The 24686-nt window shown below is 29.8% G+C and overlaps 2 protein-coding genes across 4 annotated transcripts; both read left to right on the top strand.

Moving 5' to 3' along the window:
* The first annotated feature begins 1971 nt into the window (after nt 1-1971).
* LOC102669826 (peptide chain release factor 1) lies at nt 1972-6087 on the top strand. 3 transcript variants are annotated; one of them, XM_014762195.3, is made up of 6 exons: nt 1972-2450; nt 2642-2717; nt 3892-4022; nt 4150-4220; nt 4624-4705; nt 5734-6087. In XM_014762195.3, exons 1-6 carry the CDS (start codon nt 2334-2336, stop codon nt 5746-5748), a joined length of 492 nt encoding a protein of 163 aa, XP_014617681.1. In that variant the 5' UTR covers nt 1972-2333; the 3' UTR covers nt 5749-6087. The 3 variants fall into 3 exon arrangements, with proteins under 3 accessions (XP_014617681.1, XP_014617680.1, XP_025979562.1); XM_014762194.3 differs by having other exon boundaries at nt 5295-6087; XM_026123777.2 differs by having other exon boundaries at nt 4624-6087.
* Nucleotides 6088-17815: 11728 nt separating this feature from the next.
* Nucleotides 17816-19646, top strand: LOC100819393 (putative clathrin assembly protein At1g33340). The gene has a single exon (XM_003533215.5). The coding sequence runs from the start codon at nt 17966-17968 to the stop codon at nt 19268-19270; it is 1305 nt and encodes a 434-aa protein (XP_003533263.1). The 5' UTR covers nt 17816-17965; the 3' UTR covers nt 19271-19646.
* Nucleotides 19647-24686: the final 5040 nt, after the last annotated feature.

Genomic DNA, 24686 nt, shown 5'->3' with positions numbered 1-24686 from the left:
AAATTGAATTGAACTATGACATATTTAAAGGTGCATAGAAACTAAATTAGACCTATATAAAAAAACAAATTAAACCAAATATTGAGATCAATATCATTGAGTTGAGGATAATGATTTTCTAAACACATGTTAAATCTAAGGCTGATCAAAAGAATCAAACTAAATTGAATTACAACATATTTAAAGATGCATAGAACAAGTATTCAAAGATACAGAAAAGCTAAACCAGATATTTAGCATCTATCGTAACAAATAGACACCATTATTAGATTACATTTATTATATAGGTCCACAAGAAGAAGAATGATATCACATTTGATGTATTACTCCTTAAAGATCAAATTAAATATACAAATCTAAGTTAATAAGAGAACATCCTACAACCAAAGTTAGTGAGGAATGTTTAGTTGAAATATGCAACTATACCAAGATAACAACAACAATCACTAGTAAATGAACAACCATTCTATGTAAATAAACAAGATATTCAATGGTGCATAGAAGCTAAATAAGATATTAAGTGTTTGCTTTAGTGGTCTTAACATGGAAACATATACAATCTCCAAAGAAATCATTACAATGAACTAGCTATGAAAAAGAGCAACTACTGCCAATATTGTATTAGACAACTAATTTAAAAAATAGCATATGATCTAGCATGTTAGCATAACAAATATAATACCAGTGCAATCCAATTAAAATATGTTGAAAATAAATGAATGTCAAATTTTATATTTCTCTATTTTATCGCATTCATTCATTTGAAAACTACTAGTCAAGTTCTCAATTTCTTCTAAGGGATTTAAATATTAGTGCAATCCAATTAAAATATGTTGGAAATGAAAATAAGTAGAGACAAATCTATTGAGCGTCAAGCGGGGTGTGAGAGAGAAAGGGAGAGACTAAGCATGCATTGCACCACAAATTTACAAAAACTAACGTAAATTTAAGTTAGAGTTAAAAATGATCATAAATTTAAACAAGCCAAGATTGAAAAAATAAAAACCTAAAGAAATAAAGAATAAGAGAAAAGAAAAAGATGGAGGCCCTTACCATGGTGAGTGGGGAATTGGAGTGGATGTATGTTTTTGGTGAGGAAGGTTATGGCTCTCAAGGGTTTCTTTCGGGTTTCCAAGAAGTAATGATATTCATATTATATGTCATTGCATGAAGGAATGAAGCAAAGTGTGACAAACACAAAAAAGTAATGATTATTTTATCACATAATGTTTCTCCTATTTTCAATTGTGATGTTAATTAAATAGGTAAGAAAGGAAAAAAATTCAAAATTTCATGTGGTCTCATACATTTATTATGCTACTTTAACTTAAATATTTCTTCTCAATTATTTTTTCTTTTATTCCATTCCACATTCAAACTCACCCTTAACTTTTGAGAAAAGTCACTCTCCATTTCATTTTTTTTCTTTCAAAAAATGAAAAGAAAAGGAAGTAGAGAGCTCCTCAATCTTCAATGCCATTTCTTTATCAACTTGCTCCTTAATTGGAAAAAAAAATCTTTTTTGATAACAACCTTAAATAGGGTCTTTGACTCTCTAATGAGATCCCAAATATTCTCATAAATTTCAGTCATCTAAATCAAACAAATGAGTCTAATTTGAGATTTGAGATTTAATTATACTTTAACCTTGATTTGTTTGAGATAAAATTGGTGAGAAAGAAGAAATTTTTTTCACTATTTAATGTGGGTCCTGAATTTTTAGTATATTATTTTAATTTAAATATTTCTTTTTAATTTTTTTATTCTTTTCTAAGAATATATGATGAAAGGATCGAAGTTAAATTCTTCTTTTTTTCTCACAAACTTAATTTGCATTGGCAACTGAGCTATTCTACGAAGAACCATAATAAGGATACAGGTTTTAATTTTCTTTCTTAATTCTCCTAAAACTAAAAGCAATTTTGACAACATTAATTTTTTTAAAAATCAATTAAAAATCAAAATCTAAAACAAAGGTGTGGCTGAATATGCAGCAAACCATTGTTGAGCTTACAAGAACAGAGCATGCTCTGTTTGGAGTTCGAACTCTGAAGTGTAGTGTCGTGTCACTGAGCCCCCGAGAAGGAGAGAGAGTCTAGCAATGGCATACAAAACCCTCTTCAAACCAAGTCTCATCCTCACACTCCGACTCAACAAAACGGTCATTTCACTCTCACACCACCATCCATTTCGCCACTCGCAACCACCCTTTCCTTCCTCAGCACTCATCCAATTCCAATCTCACTTCCTCCAACAACGAGAATTACTAACTACACCCACTTATGGTGCTCTAATTACACCACCCTCAGCGAAACCATTGAGGGTTCAGAAAAATGCTACCTGAACCTCTCGGACGAGGAGCTCATGCGGCAGAGCGAGGTGGTCAGCACCGTAACAAGCGTGAATCCGCAGTGCGCCTCAAACACCTACCCTCTGGAATCATTGCTCAGGTTTCACTCTCAAAATCTCATCTTGCTTCATTTCTCATCATGGGGTAGTTGTTTTTGTTTTTTGTTTTTTTATCGACAAATGCTAGTTTTTAGTTTTTGTTAGGATGTTAGTTTCGAACCCACAACCTCTCCCTCTTTCCTTCTCCCGTCAACCGTATAACTCTGATGTTGTTGTTGTTATTGTTGTTTAGGCTTCAGAAGACCGCTCCCAGCACAAGAACCGAGCTTCCGCGATTAATCTCCTTCGCTCTCTTATTGCTCTCAAAGGTGTTTCTTTCATTGTTTGCTTGTTGTTCTCATTTGACTCGCTCCTTCCTTGTTTCTTTTGTCATATTTCAATTTACATAATGAATAATGAATATGTTCATTGACTAATTATTGCGTAAGACCGCTGCACCCAAATTGAGTTCTCTAGCAAAGTATGAGTAAACCCTCACTTTGGTTTGTTATTTTGGTTTTACCGACGGACAAGCTTTTGGTGTTGTTCCTATTGTGCGAGTTACTGAGGTGCAATTTCAATTTTAATTGGATAATGAGAAATGTTAGCAATATACTACCGTATGACACTGCATCACACACTTTATTATTTGCCAAAATTTATTGGAAATCACAAAATTTTGTGGGTTCTGTTACTTATTTAATGAACTTCACTCGTGATTTTGGAATTTCTAATAAATTTTAACCAATAATAATAATAATAGAGTGTGTTACTTAGAAGGGCATTGTATTGCTAGCACTCCTCTTGAAGTATAGCATAAAAACATGAAAGGAATTCCATTTTAAGTATTATCCTGTACCAAAACCTCACTTTAGTCCCCAATTTTGGAAATCACAGTTCTTTTCACTGACAAATGACTTAAAGTTTTAGTTAAAAATAGGGATTAAAAAGAGTGGAGCATACAAGACCAGGAGGGACTAGAGTGAGGGTATATGCAACTTTTTTGTTGAGTAACTATGGCAATCAGTGACATGTTAATACTTTATTGGAGCTTGTGTGCACTAGGTTTATGCAGGAATTTGCCCTAGTCTGAAATTAATATGGCTTTGCTGATAATTAGGGGTGAAATAAGTGAAGGGCTACTTTTGGTTCTTGTATTGAATTGCATACCAGAATCATTGTTTTAAAAATTGATCAGAGATCAATCTGGCTGTGGCTCAAGGTCACGATTTGATTGGTTCAACCAACTAGTTATATTAGTGGTGATTGAGCCATTTGAATGTATTTAAGGATAATCAAACCAAGTATAAAGTGGTTCACAGTCTAACTGATTAAACTGCCCAGTTTGGTCTGTGGTTCCAAACTTTGACTATAATGTGTCAAGGGCAGGGCATTTCCCCCTGATGCATGTTCAGAATATACTTTGCACTCGGATGAATAGTCATTTATCTGTAGTAAAACAGCTTTTATGCTTATAGATAGTATGTTATTTTCTTGAGCTAGTCAGGAAAACAGTGGATCTTGAAGCTTATTCACCACCTCGAGAGCTTCTTCGGATACTTCCTCCTAAATCATCCATTAGAGGGCCAGATTATGGTCCACAAATTGGACCGAATAACCCAAAGTTTGCATCGGTATGTTGTGTGTGGCATGTGCCTCTTTGGCCCATGCTTTTTATTTATTCACTCACAGAAATCACTCTACAGGTAATTAGAAACCTAGTTGCAACTTAACTACATATACTTATGGTCCTTCTAACAGGGAATGCAAGCTCTTTTGGATCTCATTTTTGCAGTTGCGGGGTCTGTCTCAGAAGCTGCAAAATATCTTGGGTATTTGATATATGCTTTAAGTATGATTTTCTGCTCTAGGATGTAATTGAGCATGTGAAACCTCATTAGTTACTTTGATTATGACATTCAGGATTTACAATTTTTTATTTAGAGAAATCCTTTTGGGTGAAAAAATATCTTTGACCTGCATCTACATGAATAGTTTGTTTTTACTTGCTAGTGAATGCATGCCCAAAAATTTGATATTAATTTTATTATTGATATGAAATTTGATACATGGTAGTTTCACTCTTCTCATTTTAACAAGAAATAATCAGCCCTTTATTCTAGACTAGTTTGTCATACTTTTAAGTATGTAGATGGTTATTTTAATTTCTGGCTTACCTATTAATTTGTTCAAACTGTTCTCTAATTGTTTTGGTGTTTATTAATTATATTGCAGGTTATCCACTGGGGCAGTGTCTCGGTTAATCCTATCTGATGATTCACTTAGAAAGGAAGTAAATGATCTGCGGGCAACGAAGGTATACCCTTCTGATGGATTCTCTGTAATAGTAGCAGTATTTTATCTAATCACTTAATGCTTTATTTAATAACTAGTTACATAAAATGAAATAAATTTCAGATGGGACTGTTAGCACTCGACCCCCAATTAGGAAATTTTTACATTAGGAAAAAAAGGAGGGGCTTGAGGAATCAAGTGGGCAAGCTCCTGTTTAGCTCTTTATTAGGCCTTGCTACTTGATAGTAGACCTTGTTAGTAAAAGTAAAAAATAGTTAAAATTAGTTAATTGGTTACTGGCTACGTTCTGTTAAACTCTACGTTCTTGCAGTTGGAAATTTGAGGCATAATCTTTTATTTGGTATCCAACAGCGAAAAAATCTTATATATGCTTCCCTATTGGCTTATTCTATAATGTTAGTCACTAAACTTCATTCAAATTAGATAAGAGTCCTTCTGTTATGGTCAAAAAAAGTAAATAGATAAGAGTACTTCTATAATGATTTCCTTTTTATATAGTATTGTTATATTTTGTTTTCAGCTTCATGAGAAAGTTTTATATTTATTTTATCTAACACTAACTGGGAATCTACTTTTTGGATCATGAACAGGGTATGAAGCCTCTCGAGTAGAAGTTCTCAAGTAGAACTACTCCATAGTTATGGAGTAAAGAAGGAAAGAGAAAACCTTCAATATGCATAGAAACTAGTCAAATAATGGAAAATTATGTTTCTACTAAGTGTTCTTTTAAATGGTATTTAAACACTGGTAAAAAGGGTACTTTCTTTCTTGATAGGAGGTTATTATGAAATTTTATTACAACTGTTCTCTTAAATTTTAGAGTTATTCCATTAGTTCAACCCTAAAAACTTGACCCAGTGGCAGACTTTTGCCCTTGACTATTTTATAAATGAAAGGATAGATTTTAGTCCTATGGTTCCACTGCTGACCAAGTTAATTCTGAAGAACATGTAATTTCATAAGTCATTTTGTGGTGTGTTTTTCTGTTCAGACTTATCATATTGTGATATGGAGTTCTTTTATTTGCAGAAAAAAATTCTTTGAACCTGTATGAAGCATTTTCTTCGTTAAAGAATTGAGATTGACAATGAAAAATACTGAAGCTAGTGAGGAGAAAGGGGGAAGGTTGCTGAATTTTCAGATTGTAGAGAACAAATTCTACAGAACTCAATGAGTATGTTGAATAAAGCTGGTGCCTTAAGGAGCATTGAGATCACAGCCTTTAGATGCATTTTTTCTGTAGATCTTTTTAAACAAAATTAATTTCTTGATTTTCTGGCTCTGTATACAGTTTTTTTTTTGTTTCTTTTTTTCTAGTTTATACTAAACATCAAATTAAGTTTGACAACGTGGGATACAGGATGCAGATATTTGTTGCTTTTATTTTAAAAGAAACTATATTTATCAATATCTTGATTTTTTTTATAGGGTATGTACTTTAGTGCCTTTTATTCTTTATTTGTTCCTACAACAACCAATGAACCAATATCAAATTGTTCTTGTAATTCATGATTCTAATAATATTTCTTCGAACACTCAACGGCATCCACTAACAGGATGAATATACAGCAATTTATTGGATAAGAAACGTACATGTAATCATATCCCCTTGGATTTATCTCTTCCAATTTTACAATGGTGTTGCTTTTAGACTTGTGAACCCCACCTTGGTTTAATTTCGATAAACTCTTCAGTAAGACAAACCAAAACTAATTAAGGTAAAATAAATCCTTTTATTTTCACAAGATAAAATTAATTCATTTATCTGAACTTTTTCAGAAGCTTTCTGATTTAGTTTTTTTCACGAGTTGAAGTGTAAGAAATTTTATTTATTTTACTTCTTTTTTTCCTTTTATAAATACTTATTTAGAAATTTATTCAAACTGACCCACTTAAGTGTTTTACCGATTCTCTGTTTTGTAAATTATATATTTTGGTTGAAAATGGTTTGAACCTGTTTCCTTTGGAGAATATTAACAAATGTTATTATTAGTTTATTCTTACAATATTTTTTTTTACATGTTCTTCTAGTTTTTATTAAAAAAAATATTTATTAATCTTTAACCAGGTACAGCTGTTACAATCATTGATTAAGGGTTCATGTAAAAATGAAAAAAAGGAAGAAAACTTTTTTTCTAGAGGGATGATTGCTGTGAGTGTGAGAGAGATTTGATATTGCTACGAAGCCAACATGTGGTTCCCTAAACCATGGTTTTAGATGTGATATGGAAATGGATTACATTCTAACCGTGATTCCTTCACTCTTTGGTTCATATTTATAGATTACCCACTTTACAGTTTTTACCTTTCTCAGGGTCAAATTCCCATCATATAGAGTCCACACAAGCAGAGGCTGATAGCTGACCACTTGTTTTGGATTAACACCAAATAATAATATTAAAAAAAAAGTTGTGTGGTAATGTACAGTAGATCAGTCATAATTAGTTGAAATTCTTTTTTTCTCCATTTCTCTCTGTTGTGGAGATTCTGGCTTATCTTGTTGTTTCTTGACTTTGCTTTGTCAATGAGAATATATGAATTTATACATAGTTTCCCATTCTCGTATAGCCACATTGAACACTGTCTGTGTCATTGTGAAAGATAACATTTTTCTTAAAAAAAATTATGTGCACTATTAGAAATTTGTCACTGAAATTGATGCCGCACAACACAATCTTAATACTGTTTTAACGCCATCAAGTTGGAAATTGACGCGAGGAATCCTCCATAACATGGATATTCCTAGCCGTCAACAGCATATACATTGTAGATGATTGGACGATTTAATTTAATATTGCATAGCCAAAAAAGGGGTCATTGAATAAAATAGAAAGTATGAACAGTAAAAAATTTATCCCTAAGAATCGAAAATAACTTAAAAGTGACAGAAAATTTATAACAATTCATACATCCCACTTAATTAATTTAATTAGACTTCCGGACTTAATATTAGTTGTCTATTTAAGAGTGGACAAATTTATTAAATAATTTTATAAAAGCCTATGATAAAAAAATGATTCTAGGTTGTGTTTAGCGTAGTCGTAAGGGATTGAAATATCTGGCATGAAATCTTATATTCAAACTCTATTGTCTTACACAAAAAAGTCTAATTTTCTTTAAATCAATTTTATAGTTAAAATTTAAAATAAGAATTTTAAAAATAAAGTTGAAGGAGTTTAACAATTTTTGTTTCATTTCTTTTATAAAAATTAAATTGCTTATTTTTTAAGAGTTTATCAGAAAATATGTTTGGTCATGAGCGTGTAACTATGTTAAAATATTTAAAGGAAAAGACTTTAACATTTAGAATAATTTTATTTGCCCTGAACATAGTTATCTTCTATGTTTAGTCCATGTAACTATTTTCAAATTTCTTTTTTCCTCTTAATTTCTCACTTGTTTTTCTCCACCATCAAAGACTCCATTTTCTTTTCTTTATGTCACTCATATTTTGTGTGTGAAACGATAGTTATCTTAAATTCAATGTATCAAGACTCAAGAAAACAAATTAATTTAAATTTGATTAAAACAATAGAAATATGTTGGTTTTTGCTGATCTTTTTCTTGAATTGACCTTTTTTCTATCAAATAATCAGTTCAACGGTTGAATTAGCGAAGTAGAGAATTGACCTATCAATCTCACCAAGGTCAGGTTGTTTTACAACCCTGGTTTGTTCCATGTAATTTGATTTTATATTATCTTTTGAGATTTTGTTAATTAGTGTCTTTAAGACATTCATTAAGAAACTAAAAGAAAAAATTATAAAGATTATAAGAGAAAATTAAAATTATGAATAATATAATTTTGTGTATCTCAATAAAAAAATTTCTTTTATTAATTTTTTAACCGATGTCTATCTTTTATGTCTATAGCATAAACTATTTTACTACCTTTGCTTTGGTAGTATATTATTAGCAGATAACATATTGTTCCTCTCAAGGTCCTGTGTGTGACCATGAGTCTGCTTCTCTAATCAATCATCAACAGTAAACTCATGAATTTCTCTCTTTTGACTTAATGTTTTGTTTTGATTTGTTGTCATTTGATTTTACTTCATGGTTGAAATTCTGATCTGACCAAACTACAGTACCTTGAGGCACAAACATATATAGGATTATTATTGGTAGAATAGAATATTGCAACAACACTTTTCTCCTTTGGATCTATGTGCCAGTGGGTGGGGCTTCAACTTCCCTACCAAAAGCAAAATGAAAGTTGCATGATAATTATATGGAGAACCTGTGGATGAGAAGAAAGATTTCTCAAAGTCAAAATTATTTTGTATGTTGCGAATGGCAAGAGAGTTAGATGCGGCAGAATCATATTCTCAAGAGAATAAGGTTCTTTTTCACCTTCCACCATCCTCCACTTTTTCCCTCGTTGACTCTTATAAAATGACATTAAAGGGTATGCAATTTCAAACCTTGAAAGCCTTCTAAGACAAACTTTATTATTGTTATAATTATGATATTCATAACAATCAATTGGATCTTTAACAAATGAAAAGCCTTGAGGACAATCCTTTAATTTGATTAACTCTCATCTAAGCTTTTTGGCTGTGGCTAATTATTTACTTCGTGCTTATCTATAAATAATTGCTACGTGAGTTTTTTAAGGAAAAATAAATTTGGTTAGAGAGACAAAAGGCTATATAGCTAGGGGAAGATGAAATATATATCTTTTAAAAGGTAAAAAAAAAAAAAAAAACTAGATACAACTAGGAAGAAGGGGAAAACAAACCCAAGAATGCAACAAGTGTGCTCATGACTTTTGTATGTATATGACATAACATATATAGCATCTCCTTTAAAGCAGTCTCATGTGCATAACAACTAAGATAAATGATAAGAAAAGGGCAACCAAGTGTAAAAGGCTTCCCCTCTGGGCTCTAGTGGGGTTTGAGGAAGGTAGATGTACTATACCTTATTCGCTCAACCTATGACCTCCTACCTCCACAACTAGAAAATAAGGTTTCAACATCGGTTATTTAAGATTTTTAACATCGGTTATTAATTAATATTGAAAGTATCGATGTGGAAAGTAGTATCGTTAACATCAGTTTTTAAAAACCGATGTTAACTAATAAATATAACATCGGTTATTTAAATAGGTGATGTTATATGATAAGAATTATGAAAAAAAAAGTTATAAATCTATATATCAACATCGGTTTTTAAAAAAACCGATGTTGTAATTTACATTTAATATCAGTTTTTTAAATAACAGATGTTAAATGTGACATTTGACATCGGTTTTTAAAAAACTGATGTTATAAGTATCATTTCACATCGGTTTTTTAAAAAGCTGATATTGTAAGTGACATTTAACATCAATTATTTAAATAGGCGATATTATATGATACGAATTATGAAGAAAAAAGTTATAAATCTATATATCAACATCGGTTTTTAAAAAACTGATGTTGTAAGTAACATTTCACATCGGTTTTTTAAAAAGCTGATGTTGTAAGTGACATTTAACATCGTTTATTTAAATAGGCGATGTTATATGATATGAATTAGGAAAAAAAAAGTTGTAAATCTATAAATTAACATCGGTTATTTTAAAAACCGATGTTGTAAGTAACATTTAACATCAATTTTTTAAAATAACCGATGTTAAATGTGACATTTGATATCGATTTTTAAAAAATTGATGTTGTAAGTAACATTTCACATCGATTTTTTAAAAAGCTGATGTTGTAAGTGACATTTCACATCGGTTTTTAAAAAACTGATGTGAAATGTTACTTACAACATCAATTTTTTTAAAAACCGATGTTAAATATTACTTACAACATCAGCTTTTTAAAAGCCAAAAATAAACTTCAAGTTTATTGCAACCAGCCCACAAGAGATGTGTGACACAAGATTACACCGAAAAGCTTACAAAAAAATAAACTGCTAGATAAAACTTGCAACAATTCTACAAATCAAAGCCTCATAAATTACTCTTATAAAGATTTTATTTTCTCTACAAAGATTTTTTTTAAAAAATAAAATGTTCTGTTTTGAAAAATTAATTAATCCATATTAACCGCGTAGTTCTAGTTTTTGCTGGAAGTGACTAAAAATGAGAGAAATCCTCCCTTTCATTGTCAGGCATACGAGGCATTTTCCCTATATGACTAAAAAACAAAAGACATGGACCCCCGTAAAGGGACATGAAGCCATTCACCCACTAGACAAACCCATGAATATGGATGATGAAGCATTTTAGTTTTTAAATAATTAGATTACATGGCGAGTTATGCACAATATACAAATATATTTTTTATTTTTTAAATGAATAAATTTGATTTCATCAATTTTATGTATTATCAGCATTTCAGGACCACTACTATGTAATTTACTTGGCCTCTCAAAACATGTCAATTCGTCACATTACATAGAAACAGAAACACAAATAAATATAAAAAAAGAATAAGATCAACAAAAAAGAATAACACATTATCAACATTTCAGCATTGAATAAGATCAAAAACACTAGCAGCAATTCATCAAGTGACCAACAAAAAAGAATAACACATTTTCTTTTGAAAAGCGAGAAAATTAAAAAGCAATAAAATGAACTATGATAGGTTTAGGTTTAGGGCTTACCTTGAGAAAACGCAGAAATTGGTGCGAGCAATTGCAAGAATGGATCAACACTTCGCTCGTCGAAAGAGGGTTTAGGGTTTATATGACGTTAAAGACAAATGCTCGTTGAAAGGGGGTTATCAAGTACGCTTCTCATTTGGTAAACGAATATAAATCTAATGCACTTTTAATTTTGATAGGAAATATAATGTTATTTTAACCAACCAGTAGGCTACAATTAATAATTCCATCTAAATGAACGTAAGAAAGTGGGCCCTGGACAAAATGTATCACGTTTATATTGTTATTCCAATGATGTTTTATTGATAATTGGATATTAACATTGCTTTTATTTTAAAAAAATTGTTCTATTAGAGTCGTTTTGCAAATAAAGATACATGAAGCTTAAAAAATGCATTTGGCATAATTTAATTTTTATAAAGATACACTCTTCTTATTTTTATAAATCCATAATTTAATTTTTATTTTTTAATTAAGATATTTTATTTTTTAAAAATTTGTAATTTTAATCATTGATCATTTCATTTAATTAAGATAGTTCGTCTTTTACTTCTAAAAAATTAAAATTAAAATTAAATTTTTTTATTAAAATAAAAAATGAAATATCTCAATTAAAGAATAAAAGAGTTAAAATTATGAATTTTTAAAAATAAAAGATAAAATATTTTAATTAAATAATAAAAAAACTAAAATCATGAATTTTAAAAAATAGATGAACGAAAAATACGTTTTAATCAAATAAATAATGTATGCATACATTCTATGACTTTTTTGACAGTAAGTTATAGTATCGTAAATTTCTGTAATAATTATATTAAAAATTATATCAAAATATTTTTCAATTAAATGATATTATAAAAAAATTGTAACAATTTTTGTTTGCTACTAAGTATATAAATCAATTGATAAGATTGTTTTAATTTAACTAGTGATTTTAAATTTAAGTTTTAATACAATATTAAATATTAATAAGGATGACTTTTTTATAATAAGAACTCAGTGATAATCATTTCATAAATGATAATCATATTTGAGTGTGTCATGGTTACTAAACTTAATATGCTCTTCTTGTTCTCAAACTTAGTTCGTCAATTAAAATTTAAAGTTTTATTAAGTAAATCTAAAAAAATATATTTAATTGAGTATTAAAATAACTTTTGACAAAAAAATTCATCACTATTTAAATATAATTCTTTTTCTTTGTTTCTTCTTTCCTAAATAATTTTTTTATTAAATTTATTAACAAAAAATTCACATAATTAACAAATGAGATTAAAAATAATAAAAAAATGACAAATATAATAAAAATAAATTACATGTGAATTATAATTAACTCTATATTTAAAGACTTAAAACATAATTTTCGTGTCTCATGAAAATATTTTTATTTTTTTCTGAAAAATTTGTTTAAAAATAATAAAAATATCATTTTTTTATATCCTACAAATATATGAGATAACTATAATTATTTAAATTAAACGACTCTAACATATATTTTCAAATAACCGATATTAAAATTACACTAAATTCAATTTTAACATCTGTTATTTGAAAACCGATGTTGTAAGTGCTTAACGACATCGGTTTTCAAATAACCGATGTTAATAGGGTGATGTTAAAACTCATTTTTTTAGTAGTGAGCTCCTTGTCACAAGTTAGCAACCTTATCATTGTGTCCAGACTTGAAAGTTGTTTCAAATAAGTAATTTATGCAAGCTTCCACCTAAACAAATTGTTTCAAAAAAGTAATTTTTATATACTTTTGGTACTATTTTTCAATTAAAATTAAAATTGAAGTCTTCATAACTTGCATAGAAGTCAGCATTAAAGATAAACACATTAATATGATAAAACTCTAATTCTGATGGAAGAACAACATCAATATCTAAGAAATTGCATCTAAGTTTTGTCTTTGAAATTAATTGTTAGATAATTTTAACCATACTACCATTTTGCATCAATCTCTTGTTAGAAAATAAAATAAAATAATTGAGAAGAAGATGCAAAGTCTCATATTAAATAAAAGAACAACAATAACAATACAACTCCAGAATATGACAAAATATGGGTTAACAATACAATAAGTACAAAGAAAAATAATTTTAAAGGAAGTTTAAATAGACTGAGTTGAAGCTCGCAAGCGTTATCCTTAGAAAAAAACGCTCTCACTACACTAGTAGGAGAATCTTATTGTGTTACTCTCCCAAGATACACCAACCCATTGGTTCTAACCTGTGCAACGAAAGATCCTAAAAGATTAGAATTCTAATTTTACATAATATATTTTAAAACAAATATTTTATTTTATAACAACAAAATTAATATAAATAATATATTTTTATAAATTTTAAATTATAAAACAAATATTTACTAACATCCCCCACATAATTTAAAATTTTAAAAAATTTTAAAAAACACAATTTGTATAATAAGATAATAGAAGTAGCATGTGGTATTATATTTCAGTATAAGAAATCTTTTGAGTTTGAGCCTTATACCATATGTTTATGAATTTCCACCCGAGAAAAATATAGAGACTTAATGGTCTTGAATTACACCTTTAACTGGGCTTTGGTACACAACCCCTATAATATTGGTGTTCATTTAGGTTTTAATTAGTAGTTACACGTTACACTATCTTGCACATGTATCTTGTTTCGTGAGTGTCACTACGAGATTAACCTATATATCACAGTGGTAGCCCCACCACCATACTCACTAGGTGAATCCTCAAAGAGTAATTTGTGACCCCCACCCCTACAATAATTGTCGTTGGATCCATTAAGAGGTATTTTTTTAGACAAAAAAATACACATGTAAATACCTCGACCTTAATATTGCCACAATTCATAATACACCTCGTCATAGGAATGAGAAATAGAACAACTCCGCAAAATAAATATTTTGGTGCACTTTAATCAACAAACAATTTTGTTGTTATCGGTTGAACTTCATTCATGGGATCACCAATCACACGAAGACGGGTGTCCATTATTGTGACAAAATAATGAGCTTTAGTCTCATTCCCCTCAACGACTCAAGTACTTGTTAGCACGTCAACCCTTTTGTAAGTGATTCAACAATATTGTTTTCTAACCATAAGTTTTAGGATCATCTTCAAGCAGAAAAGAATAAAATTCAGAACCAAAATCTTTAGTTTTTTTAGATCTTTTACTCCTCCTAGGTTCAAAAATAATGTCCTTATTAGCATTACTACAAGATGGTAAATTAGAACAAGAAGTATCAAAAACAGGTTTAGACAAATTATTTTTCAAAGGAAAAACATTTTCAAAGAAAGTGACATCTTTAGATTCCATAACAATATTATTAGAAATTCCGAACACTTCAGAATTAACAACCAAGAATCTATAAGTAGTAATATGCAAAGAATATCCAACAAAAACACAATCAATAGTTTTTGGTCCAATTTTTCTTTTCTTATAATAGGGATGTTAACCTTTGCAAGACATCCCTACACTTTAAGATATTTCATATTTGATTCTCTTTTTCTCCATAACTCATGAGGGGTTTTTTCGAATTTTTTATAAGGAACCCTATTAAGAATATGACATGCGAAATATAAAGCTTCATCTCATATATTTTTAGGCAAATTAGAACTTACAAACATAACATTCACCATATCAAACAAGGTATTATTCTTTTTTTCCGCAATACCATTAGATTAAGGAGCATAAGGAGGTGTCACTTCATGAATAATACCATGCATTTCACAAAAATTACTCATATCTAAAGATGTGTATTCTCCACCTCTATTAGAACGTAGAATTTTAATTTTTCTTTCTAATTGATTTTCTACTTCTATTTTATATACTTTGAACTTATCAAACAACTCACTTTTGTGATTAATTAGATACACACAACAATATTTGGAGAAATCATCAAAGAAAGTAATAAAGTATCTCTTACCACCACGTGTTAACACATCATTACTATCACATACATCACTATGAACCAATTCAAGCAAGTTAGTTTCTCTTTCAATACATGTAGTAAAAGTTTGCTTTGCTTGAATTCATGTTTCACATTTTTGTTTCAAATCAATACAAACTTTAGGAATAAGATTAAGAGACATCATCCTTTTGATAGAATTCAAATTCACATGTCTAAGCCCAGCATGCCACATATAAGAACATTCAACATTTGCAACAAAAGAAGAAATGCTAAATATTTTATTAATAGAAGAGACGTAAGACTTAACTTAAACAAACTATCACAAATGTAGCATTTACCAATAAAAACACAATGGCTAGTAATAACAATTCTATTGGACTCAAAAACAACCTTGTACCCTTGTTGGACTAACAAAGAAGTACTTATTAAATTTTTCCTAATATCAGAAATGTGATAAACTTTATCTAAAATAAGAAAATTTCCTGAAGATAGCTCTAGCTTGACTTGACCTTCTCCTAACACATGTGTCATACTTCCATTCCCCATGCTCACAGTACATGTGCTTGATTCCTGATATAAAGAAAATATTTTTTTATCAGCACACACATGGGTATTAGCCCCGGAGTTTATAAACCAATCATTTGAGTTAAAAACACAATTTAGATTAGGGCTAGTGACATGGTACATGTCAGATGGGGAATCACAAGCAGCACCAATGGTAACAACATTAGCCTGAGGTTTAGGGAAAGACGTAGGTTGGCGATGGCGTTGAAAACAATTCTTGGCCAAATGATTAGCTCGCCCACAGACAAAGCAAAAAACTTCATTCCCCAAATTTTTATCCTTAGGCTTATTGTTGTTATTAAAAGCATTCTTCTTATTTTTAGAAAAAAGAAGGCTTTCTACTAAACTTATTTTTGTTAAACCCATGCTTCTTGAAGGACTTAGAGAAAGGCTTACTAGAGCTCTCAATAAGATAGGCCACGAGAATTAAATTTTTGCAAATATTTTGAGAAAAATGATGTTTACCCTCAATGCAGAGACAAACAAGCAAATAATCAAAGGTGGAACCTTTATGTTTATGTTTCAGTCGAGCAAAATCAATCCACAAAGGAGGCAATTTTGAAATCATGAAAGCCACAAGCATAATGTTAGGCAAAACAATTCTTTTCAATTTCATGTCATAAACAATGCTTTCAAATTCATGGACCTAATTTGGAATAGATTTTTCATCAATGATTTGAAACTCAATCATTTTTTTCACAAAAGTATTGACTTAAACCTTTTTTAGCAGATCCATATTTCAATTAAAGTGCTTCCCATAACTCAATAGAAGTTTTACTATGGCAAAAAAATCTTATAAATGTTATAAGCTAAAGCACTTGAATGCGTCCATGACATAAAATATCTTTATCAGAAACATCATGCTTAGTGGTGGAAGATTTGGTAACATTAGTTTCAACTATATCAATATAGGGAGTTGAAGTTTTTATTTCTCTTTTAGAAACCACAAAGTATAAATCTAATTTAGTAAGCCAGAATTTCATTTGTTGTTGTCAACAGAAAAAGTTTTCACTCGTAAATTTTTCAGGCTTACTAGAAAGGGACCTAATCATATCCATGACAGACATCTTGATAAAATAAAATGATACTACAAAAAAGGCTATACAAGAAAAAAATAAATTTTTCTCTCTAAGACTGTTAGAAAATAAAATAAAATAAATGAGAAGAAGATACAAAGCCTCAAACTAAATAAAAGAACAACAGTAACAATACAACTTTAGAATATGATAAAACATGAGTTAACAATGCAATATAATATACAATAAGCACAAAGAAAAATAATTTTAAAGGAGAAGCTTTAAATAACTTGGATTGAAGCTCACAAGCACTATCCTTATAGAAAAAACGCTCCCACTGGTAACAGAATCTGATTGCACTCATCTTTCAAGATATAACAATCTATTGATTTTAATTGTGTGTAACAAAAAAATACTCAAACCTTTTGAATACTAATACTTTTTCTCTCAAAAAGTAATTTTTATAAACACAAGAAGAAAAGAAATTTAGAGAAAAATATTATTATTTATATTACCTAACAAATAAATATTTTTATAAATTTTAAATTATAAAATAAATATTTAGTAACTTGTCCGGTTCACATCAATAATATTAGTTCCATAATAAATAAGTTATAATATAAAATACATTATAACTTGATATTATATATAGTACCGGGATAGTATGATCATGATTGAAGGAAAAGAACGATTACGAAATTAAATTTGGAGTTGTCATTAATCATGCTTGCATTTTTCTGTCACTTCAAGAGGACCTAAGAAAGGAAGCTCTTCCTTTTTGGTATACTCGTTGACTTTGCACGTGGATTTATTGCCCTTCTAATATAGGATATTGAAGTGTACGTTGTTGGGTTTGTAGACTGGTAACCTATCACACACATAACAATCTAAAAAAGTAAAAACTATTTTATTTTATATGATGAACGTTCTTGTCCATATTACAATTCTGTGTTTAAAATATGAAAGATTTGATTCTGCAATTTGTACTGCTACCAATATTTTTTTTAAGGCCAAACTTTTTTCTCACTCTTCTCCCCACCCACCTTTATATGCGTGTACTCCAGCAACTTCTTACCTCTACACATCAAATTGTGCCATTATTCTTCTATCAACATTATACAAGTTCTTCTTCTCCTTTTTTTTTATTCTTCTAAAAAGGAAGAAGAAGAATGGGTGTGGATATACAAGGTAAGCTTCGTTTAGCTCTTGGCTCAGTGAAAGATCATGCCTCTATTGGCAAGGCCATGATGTACCATAATTACCAACATGATGGCTTTTCCAACATAGAGATTGCAGTACTTCGTGCCACTGGCCATGACAATGGCACCATTGATGACAGATACATGCATGAAATCCTCTTCCTGGTGTCAAACTCCCCGGGCTCCATTCCTTTTCTCGCAGAGAGGATTTCGTGCCGCCTAGGCAAAACCAAGGATCATGTTGTGGCCCTCAAGACCCTTGTCTTGATCCATCGCCTCCTTAGAGGTGGAAACAGATCCTTTGAACAAGAGCTATGCAAGGCACATGTCTCAGGCCACCTTCAATTACAAATTAGTACAACAAGGTGTTTCACAAAGAGTTCTTCAGTTGTTGGTTTCCTACACAAGTATGCAGCTTATCTTGAAGAGAGGATGAGTTGGCTAATCAACCAAGCAGGGAAACTTGAACCTGTCATGTCCAAAGGGTTAGAGTTTCGGCGATACGACGAAAAATCGATTGATATGGCATTCAGGATATTGCCTAAATGCCAAATGCTTATTGATAAGGTGCTGGAATGCTCCCCTCATGATGTTTTGTGCTCAGATCATAGCTTGGCTCAAGCTGCTATGAGCAACACCTTGAGAGAAAGCTTCCAAGTTTATATGACATTCTCTGAAGGAATTGCGGCTCTTGTCAACATGTTTTTTGATCTAACAGCATCAGCCAGAGGCCTAGCTTGTGAAATACTCAAGAAAGCTTCTCTTCAGAGCCAAAAGCTTCATGATCTGTATGAAAGTTGCAAACAAGTGGTTGAAAACAAGAGTTTGGATTACCCTTTTGTTAAGATAATCAGCATGAATCATATAGTGGCATTGGAACAACTTGGTAGTCCACAGAATGAACTTGAAGCTTCACATGTCTCTCTCAAAAGCATCTCATCAAGGCCACCTCCAATTTCAGGCCACTTTACAAAATCTAAAGAGATAGAGTTGGCAGTGGAAGCAAAAGAAAGCAAAAGGAGTGAAGAGAGCATTGGTATAGATTTGTCACCAACCCCTACTCTTCTTTCATGGACACTAGAGACTAAAATAAGCATGGTGTGGGTGGTGTTTGAAGATGAATTTCCCAATAATGAATCAAAGGTTAATCCAGCACAGCAAAAGCTTGCAGGTGTTGATGCTGTTTGTGATATAAAAAGTGAATATGGTAGGCCTAGTGTGTTCCTGAATCCTTTTTCATCTAGTTTTCAAACAAGCATGTCTACAAAGGTATGAGCCTACTGAATCAACAAGGTAGGACGAGTTCATCAATGGTTTTGGTAAACTAAATATTACTGTCAATGATTATCCCTGTCTTAGACCATATTGTGAAGGAAAAGTATATGGTGGTATAGCTTCTGCAACTTCATAAACAACTGCGATATGTGAGTGAATGCTGCTGTGAGAAACATGGGGGCAAAAATGTTTAGAAGAGTACTCAAATAGAATAGGTTATTTTCAACTGTGTGTAATATTGTTTTCATATTTTAATTGTTTTCTGTAGGTACAATGTTTTGGGTAAACATAATTAGCGGGAGGAAATTATTAGTGCCATCTTTTGTGGGTCATGTTTTAGCTTGTGTTAATTTTTGTTTTCAAAGTTACTATTCAATTACTTTCTTTATACTAACAAATATATAACTTGTATGTGATTATTCTGGTAAGATTAACCATTTTATTAAAAGTAAAAAAGTCCTCAAGAATACAACAATGAAAGTTGATATATGTTAGAAAGTCATCACTCCTAAGTTCTAACCTATCTTAATTGTGAAGGGTAGTCGTAGGCAAAGTTATCAAACTCAAGAATTTACGTACACTTGTGAAAGCTTTGTAAACTTGACTTGTAAGAATTTACCTCATATAAAAAATGATAAAATAATTATAAATAACATATCAATTCAATACTTCAACTCCATAATAAAGCAAAACAATAAACCAACAAACTTCACAATACTAAAATAACTAAGTCTAATAGTAAATCACTACTAGATAAGTTAAAACTACACCAAATATAACATAAATAATAAGTTGATACAATTACAAAACATAAGTTCTTAAAATGACTAAAAAAAAGGATAAATGTCACTTAGATAATCCATAAAATAACTTAAATCAATAAAATACAATACATATGTGACACCATTTATCCTGACATACATATTTATATAATATTATACATGAAAATGAAGAATTAATTAAAATAATTTTATTCAATAAACATAAAGGAGCTCACATGGATAAAAGGTTCATATTCACGTTAATCACCAAATTAAAAACTTATCAAATAAGGGTATGAAAACATTTTTGGCTCAAAGCAAAGCCATCCAACTTTTTTCAAAAGAAAACAAGTTAAGTAGCGGAATAACATAAAATAACATGTTTATAACATTATGCAAATAATACAGAAACTCATGTCCTAATGTTACATCTTATCAGAGCATTGTGTTCTAACGTCCTCTACTATGAGGTTCTTCATAGCCAATCACCTAACCATTTGCTCCCACGAACGCAAAGTTCGAGATCATCACAAGATCCAAACACAACTTATCATATAAATGAAATACAATTTACTTAAACACAACTCAGGTCATTCCATCACTTATTGTGTGACATCACATCTGAACACTATATGTCTCATACATTTTCACATTATTCACGCACTCAAGGATTAAAACACAATATCACTCAACCAATCAATATCGATCAATACACAAGCGTTATGCAACAAATATACTAACACTCAATCTTATATGCAACGTGGTACCATGTCAGTGAAAAATCTCGTCAGGCGCCCAAGAGTACATGACAGGATACACTCAATCTTATATGCAACGTGGTACCATGTAAATCAAGTCACTCTCACTAGGTAAAATCATAGGGAGACCAGTCAGGGTTACTTTATTTTGCGAGAACGCTCCAACCATATAGGATCAACATAGGCTTCAAGGAACATTCAAATTGAGTGTATTTACCCCTAAGACCAACACTCCGAAGAGTCCGTCAGGACCTCTCCCTCCTGATTCAAGTCCTATCCAGAAAATATTTTAGCACGCAGACTTTATCTATGAACTATACAAAACACAAGACTCATCAATTATTCTCAAAATAATTTTAACTCGTTGCGCCTCAAAGTGATTAAACTTGTCGGGTTCCTACAGTGGATCCCATCACAATACTCGTCACGCATTAACTCGTCGTCCTTAAAGGGTCTTACAGCCATGTGATTGTACGGTTTATAGCTCACAACAACTCAATGCACATGTGATCTCACAATTTAACACATATTCAACTTGTCATTTACACATAGTTCATCACACTTCCATAATCTCAAGACAACACGTTATCACATCTCATGCATTATATACATGTCACACAATAATAACATTAATATGTTATGTTCATATGATTAAACCTCTCAAACAATTTCACATAATTATATCAAAATCAAAGGAATCAAAATCATAAGTCAAAAACATAAAAACACAAAGAGCACTCAATTTTATCAACCAATTCGCATCATAGCATCAATTGATCCGTTAAACACAACAATCTCATAATTATAATCATAAAGGAAGAATCACAATATAGTAAACATCCCAAAATGAATCTCAATTTGATCCTTTAAGGATCCCTACATATATTCATTTTATCCACAATTGCGATAAACTCATCTCTTACCTCTAAGAGGGCTTACGTGTGTAGTTCGACAGTGATAACAACGTCTCTAGCGGTTCCCTAAGATTCCTCAAGTTTTTTCTCTAGTTGTTCTGTTAAGATTTCCAAGCGTTAGGGAGAAAGAGAAAGGGATTGGAGCCTCCACTTCACTGTCTCCATGAGAGAGACTTTTCTCTCTTATGTTTTAAATCCCAACGGTGAAGATGTGTGAAAATGAGTTTTAAACTTGGTGTTCAAATTTCACGATGATCCAACGGTTTATGAATCTGAGATCGTAGTTTTACTGGAATAGGTTTAAGTGTATGCGTGAAAAAGATAGGGTTTTAGAAGAGAGAAGGGAAAACAAATTTGAGAGGACGATAGAGTGTAGATATGTATTGTAAATGTAAAAACTGACCTAATATGTTTCTATTTATAACTAGGGTACTTTCAACCTATTATTTACTCTATTTTTTTATTTTATAAAAAAGAACTCAATTTTACTTCCTATCAAATGAATAAATAAAACATCATTTTTATTTTCTAAGAACATTTATTTATTTTATTTACCTTAAACTATTATTTTAATTAATAAAATTATTTCTTCTTATTTATTTAATTTTAAAAACCTCATTATTTTCATAAAACTCTATTTATTTTTAAATAAAATAATTTTTAATTTATTTTACGAAAAATGGAGTGTTACAACATTACATGAACATTTTGAGTTAATTTTTTTCTATGGAATTTGCTTCGAATCTACCAATAAGTGAGTTTGTAAACAAGTTAACTCGAAACATGCATGTGAACTTGTAAACTCATTCGAGTTTACAAGCTAATTTAAGAGTTTGATAACCATGATCATGGAAAAAAAGGGGTGTTGAAGTTCCACATTGTGACATGTAGCCAAAGATAGTATTGAAGTCTCACATGTTAGAGATAATGTCGAGATAAAGTATATAAGTGTGTAACAATCCTCATCTTGTAAGTTAATTTTGTAATTAGAGTTGAATTAGATTCAAAGTCACATTCTAACATGATATTATAGCTTATTTTTGATCTATTGGTGAGATGAACCAATTTGGCTTGATCTGATAGGCTTAATGGGTTAGGTTGAGCTAATAAAATGTACGCTCAAAATTGGGCATATTTAATCTGACTTGATTAACTATTTTAATTTTATTTTTTAAGAATTTTTTATATTAAATTAAATATGTTTAATTTTTAATTAGGAGGTTCAATTTGGCCTAGTGGACCAACATAGGGTAAGACTAGGCCAAGAAATTTGCAACTTGAACGTAATCCAATCCGATTTCACACTTTAGCCTAATAAAGCCAGACTAGGCCGAGTAATTCGATTTACTAGTTATATAAAATGCCAGTATAATAGACAAAAAATGGTGATCACATGAAGAGAACATTTTTTAAAAAAGATTAATCCGTCAAACTTGACATTAAAATTGTTTTTACTTTTAGTCTCTTGACGGAAAGAAAGGTTAAAGAATTAAAAGTAAGGATGAAAGAAGTTAAGTATTAACTAATAAAATAAATTTAAAAATCAAAAATAAAATTCTTAAATATTTAGTGACTAAAAAGATAATAAACTCTTAAAATGCACGTTATTGTGGAAATAATTAATTCTTAAAATTTGATAAACGGACCCGGAATCTCATTGTGACCTGGAAAGGCCCATACACATGACATAAATTGAACATTAGAATGGAATGAGTTCATCTCAATTTGACTCCATTTTAATAATGTATAATAATTTATTTTATGTTTAATCTGGCTTTTATGTTAGCGTAAATGATTTACATGTCAGTTCAAAAATGATTTTTCTACTTTAAACTTTAAAAGTGATTAATATTATTTTTCTTAATTTTGCAAGTTATGTACAGATAAACAAGTTACTTAATATATATAGATTTAACACAAGCTTGAGAATATCGAAATACTTGACGATGCTAATTCTTGTTATTATCCCTTATGAGCATAGCATCTCCAAATGAATTTGTTGAAGGATTTCTTAAGTAAAAAAATAATTTCTTATAAATTTTTTTTATTGGAATAAATCTATGTGACATGAAGAGTTGTTATAAAATAAGATTTTTATCTTTCATAAAATATTATTTCTTAATAATAAAATAATATTTGTTTAACACATAACAACATCATAATTAAGTGAAAATAAAAAAGATATAAAAATGAATTTTTGAAGTTTCTTATTATTGAAACAAAAATATATATAAATTTCTTATAATCATATAACACTCTCAAGATCAGAACAATATTATATAAACTATAAAAAATAACTTAAAAAATTCATTTAATAAATTCTCTATTAGAGGTTAATCTTGCTCATTTCATTGTCTAACAATTTCAACGCCTTGAGTTTCTTTGGTGCAGAATAGATTAGGAAAAAACACAGGAAAAATAAATTGATGTTATTTGTGTTATTTGAATGTATGGATTTGATGATATAAATGTACCAGAATTCTGGCTTGTGTATAAATGTTTATTTTATATAACTAAAATTTATAAAATTTAAATAATTTTAAATATATATATATATATATATATATATATTCTATTATAATTAAATTTTGTACGTAATAAAAAATATATATTTTAAATTTATTATAAATAATTTATATTGTGATATAAAATTATTTTTAATTATTGATAATTTTTAAAAAAAATATTAAAATTTAAATTTAAATTAAAGATTAAAAATGATACATCAAAAGAGATAAATATTAAAAAGGCTAAGAAAAATATCAAAAAAACACTTGTAAATGAAAAAAAAATTAAAATCACTTTCGTTGAAAAAATTACAGTTAAAAAATTCTCAAATTGCTCTCATTCAAGAATTACAGCCAAAAAATTCTCATTCAAGTTTGAATCTGTTTATATATATATCGTATCATCTAAGGATTTTATGCTGATAAGATATCTATAGTTTAATTTAATACTAGAAGTTATATGAGATAAAAATATA

The sequence above is a fragment of the Glycine max genome, chromosome 9 (genome assembly GCF_000004515.6).
Source record: "Glycine max cultivar Williams 82 chromosome 9, Glycine_max_v4.0, whole genome shotgun sequence".
NCBI lineage: Eukaryota > Viridiplantae > Streptophyta > Magnoliopsida > Fabales > Fabaceae > Glycine > Glycine max.
The sequence above is the reverse complement of the archived record's forward strand: the minus strand, read 5'-3'. Positions and strand labels throughout refer to the sequence as shown.